The sequence below is a fragment of the Pocillopora damicornis genome, chromosome 13, assembly GCF_964200805.1.
Source record: "Pocillopora damicornis chromosome 13, jaPocDami1.2, whole genome shotgun sequence".
Lineage (NCBI taxonomy): Eukaryota > Metazoa > Cnidaria > Anthozoa > Scleractinia > Pocilloporidae > Pocillopora > Pocillopora damicornis.
The window spans coordinates 9843810-9848247 of NC_142682.1; the positions used below are offsets into that span (position 1 = coordinate 9843810).

Here is a 4438-nt window from a genome sequence, read left to right on the forward strand (position 1 = left end):
CACGCAAGTTTTGAAAGTCACGCATTTACATGGCTCCCTTGAAACACCAACGTGTTTCACTAAAAATAGGCTAATTGGCTAAGGATAAATAAACATTATAAAAAGTCTCAATGTTCATGCTTAAAACTATCAAATGATCATCAAAGTCAATGGCTCCTCGGCTGGGATTCACCCCGGGATTCGCTCTCATAGTCATCTTGAGACATCAACAGGACAAGCTTCTGAACCGGATGCTCCAGGAACTTCACTTCCTTGACTCTCCTTCCTCTCTTATCAAGACAGGCGTCTGCTAGAGCTAACTTCACCGTGCGAACGCGTCCATCAGAACTTCGGTTGACTGCACAAACACGTGCCAGCTGCCAACGACTGCGGGGAGCGTTATCATCCTTAATGATAACGATGTCTTCCACACCCACATCTTTCGGGGACATTGTCCACTTCTGACGTTGTTGTAAGCTAAGCAGGTATTCTTTCCGCCATCGTGACCAGAACTCGTTGGCCAAATGTTGGACATGCCTTCAACGCTTTCTGCAGAACTTGTCGGCTGCCGGAAAAACGCCAGGTGGCGAGAGAACAACTTTCGTCTTCATTGTGAGTAAGTGGTTGGGTGTCAAGGGGCTCAGCGAACCTGGGTCACTTAAGAGATCAACTGTCAACGGACGGCTATTAATGATGGCCTCCACCTCGCACATGAACGTTCTAAGCGACTCGTCGTCCAGCTGTAGGCCATTATTCTGAAGAAGTGGGGACATGACACTTCTGACTGTACGGATCTGTCGCTCCCAAACTCCAGCCATGTGGCTTGAAGATGGAACATTCATAGCGAAGGCGAACCAATCACAATTCTTCTGAAGTAATTCTGCTTTGATGCGTTCGTGGTCGAGTTCTGCAAGCGCAGCCTTCAACTCATGCTTGGCGCCAACAAAATTCGTTCCCTGGTCGCTTCGTAGTTGGAGAATCGGCCCTCTACGGCATATAAAACGACGAAGCGCATTTATAAAGGCATCCGTTTCAAGTCAAGTGGAAGTCTCCAAATGAATGGCTCTTGAAGCTAAGCATGTGAACAGAACTCCGTACCTCTTCATTTCTTTTCTGCCTTCTTTGATGGAAAAGGGGCCAAAGTAGTCCACTGCACAAAATGTGAAAGGTAGAGCAGATTCTAGTCGGTCCTCTGGCAGATCTGCCATCTTCTGCTCTACCACTGCAGAACGCATCTTTCTACAGACAACACAGCTCCAGATGTAGCTTCCAACTGCACTTGTTCCACCCACGATCCAGTAACCATTGGCTCTTATCTCATTCAAAGTCATGCCCCGCCCTTGATGCTTTATCTTCTCGTGAAAGTACCTGATAATGAGGGTAGTCACGTGGCTTCTTCGAGGTAGGATCGTAGGGAACTTGACTTCAAACGGGAGTGAAGCATTTCTAAGGCGGCCGCCAACGCGTAGAATTCCCTGCGAGTCAAGGAAGGGATCTAGCTTATATAGGGAGGATTGCTTCGGACTAAACTTTATCTCTGGTGGTGCGGCCAATCTGTCTTCGAGGGATTTAACATGTTGTGAGGACTTCAACGACTTAAGCTCCTCAGGAAAGGCGGTACACTGGACGGACTTGATGATTACATTCTCTGCTTCTTGAAGATCGTGCACTTGAAGCATCGCCTTCTTATTGCTGACCTTGAGCTCTGCAAAGGCTTGCTCTCGTAGCCTTTGAAGATACAGAAGACTTAAGGCAATGGCTCTTCTGGCACGGAACCAATCAGAAAAGTACTCCAAACGGTCTGTAATCTTCAGCTTCTTCTTCGTCGACATTGTAGCTAAAGCGGTGACTTTCCTGACCTCAGGGTCATAGGGCAGTACTTGGCTGGGATCTGGCAAAACTTTCTCATCGAAGGGCCATTCATTCTCCTCCTGCCATAAGAATGCAGGTCCCGTAGGCCACTTCGAAGTAATAAGAGCATTTGGACTGAGACCGCGGGAGGCGTCATCTGCCGGGTTTAGCTTAGTTTCAACGTATTTCCACTGATTCACTGAGGTCGAGTCTTGAATGAGCTGAACTCGATTGGCAACGAAAACATGGAATCTACGACTTTTATTTGCGATGTAGGCCAAAACAACCTTGCTGTCAGACCAGAAGAACTCTTGGACGTCACCAAGGCTTAGCTCCTGACGTATCTGTTGGCTTATCTTCACAGAAGTCACCGCGGCTTGTAATTCAAGGCGTGGAATTGTGACAGGCTTGAGGGGGGTCACTCGCGACTTGCCAGCTACAAAGGCACAATGGATTCTGCCAGAATCATCTTGAAGCCTCAGATAGCTACATTGACCATAACCCTTAGTGCTGGCGTCAGAGAAATGGTGCAGCTCTTTCTTTACTACTGTTCCGAAGTCATCAGGTTTAAAGCATCTGGGAATCGAAAAGTGCTGAAGAACATAAAGCTTGGTCCTCCATCTTTCCCCTCTTGCTCTGATCCCCTCAGGTATTATTGGGTCGTCCCAATCCACACCATTTCGGCACAAATCTTGTAGAATACTCTTCCCTTCTAATAGCACTGGTGCAATAAAACCAAGCGGATTAAAAATAGGACTGACGGTGGAGAGGATTCCCCTTCTTGTACACGGACGATTTTTCAATGCTATACGAAATTGGAAAGTGTCTGACTGAATACACCACTGAACACCGAGTGCTCGTTCCATGGGTAACTTGTCAAGATCGAGGTTTATGCTCTTGAGGTCATCAGCTCTGTCAATTACTGGGATGTTCTTTATGACCTCCTTCTTGTTGGACACGAACTTCTGCAGGTTGAAACCTCCTCTTCTGCACATTTCTTTAACCGACTTGATCAAATGGTTTGCCTCCTCAATCGTGGCACAGGACTTTAATCCATCATCCACATAGAAGTCGTTCCGCAGAAAGTCAGCGGCAGCTGATCCCAATTCGCGCTCGTTATCTTGCGCAGTCTTCTTTAAAGCGAAATTGGCGCAACCAGGAGACGAGGTTGCACCGAAAAGGTGCACAGTCATTCGGTACTCAATTGGATCCTTCGAAAAGTCTCCATCCTCCCACCACAGGAAGCGCAGTAGATCCCGGTACTCTTCGGCGACGTACACTTGATACAACATGGACTCAATGTCACACATTATCCCCACCTGCTCTTGACGGAACCTGTTTAGGACACCTGTAAGAGTGTTCGTTAGGTCTGGGCCTTGTAACAGGTGTTTATTCAGAGACTCTCCCTTGAACTCTGCGGCACAGTCGAAAACAACGCGAATCTTAGTTGGTTTCTGCGGATGGTATACTCCGTAGTGTGGGATATACCAGACGTTTCGTTGTTCCGTATATGACGACGAAGAGGCGCTTTGTTTCACCCTTTCGGCAAAACCCTTCTCTATCATATTCTCCATGAAGGTGACATAGTCGTCACAGTATCTTCTGTCGGCCATGAATCTTCTTTTGAGTTGTAACAAGCGACGAAAGGCTGACTCACGGTTGTTAGGAAGAACAACATTCCGATTCTTCAGGGGCAGGGGCAATTCATAGTGGCCATTTTCTAGTTGGGTAATTCCTTCCCTGGCGATGGCGAGGAATCTTCTGTCTTCTTTTGAAAGCCCCAATCCAGGAATAGAATTCTCTGAGAAGTCCCGTTCGAACATTCGTGTCACTGCGAAAGGATTTATTTCTTCGTTAGTTTGAGAATTGAGAACGAAGCTGCGGTTGCTACAGCGGCCAGTATCAACTTCATACGCAAGGATTCTATTACCAGACGACGCTAAATGTTCTCCACAGTTCGGCTGGATACCTTCTAACGGACTGACGGGACCAATTATTCCCCATCCTAAGAGAGTGCGGACGGCATAAGGATCTTCTCCCTTACCCAAAATAACTTCTTTAGGCTTGATCGCCTTCGGACAGTTGCAGCCAATTAGCAATCCGATTACCAAGCTTTCTTGATACGGCATAATCTTCTCTTTCATCTTTTGGAGATGTGGCCACACAGCTGCAACTTCAGGACTAAGAATCTGGTCTCTTCTTGATGGTATCTGGTCTCTGGAGTACGTCCTGGGTAGCTCGACTTGAACGCGCTGGTCTATCCTCTCAACTACCAGCCCATCCACTCTGCAAACGTTGATTTCTTCAATTCCAAGCATGGTACTGAGGATAAGTTTCGAATTAACTCCAGGGATTCCAAGCTTATCTTTCACGTCCGTTTTGATAAACGTCGTGTCACTAGCGTCATCCAATAACGCATAAACCTTGACTTTAAGTTCGGGGTGACTCTTACGAAACACATAGACTGGGATGATTAAAGAGTTTGTTACAATGCCTTGCCCACTCACAGCGCTACACACACCGACATTGGGGTTGGAGATTGTACTGTCGTCGTTCGCGACCTCTGCACTTACTTGATGACTTTGGACCGGATCGGGCCGATATGATT

At 47.2% G+C, this 4438-nt stretch overlaps 1 protein-coding gene across 1 annotated transcript in view; it reads right to left on the reverse strand.

The window, feature by feature from the left end:
- Positions 1 to 518: 518 nt before the first annotated feature.
- The window catches only part of LOC149035410 (uncharacterized), a 5946-nt gene continuing 2026 nt past the window's right edge, over positions 519 to 4438 (reverse strand). Inside the window, exons 1-2 of the mRNA XM_089191277.1 lie at positions 1078 to 4438; positions 519 to 966 (exon numbers count right to left, since the gene is read on the reverse strand). The exon at positions 1078 to 4438 is cut by the window's right edge and continues 2026 nt beyond it. Coding sequence (XP_089047403.1) covers positions 519 to 966; positions 1078 to 4438 — 3809 coding nt within the window. The remainder of the gene's footprint in view (positions 967 to 1077) is intronic.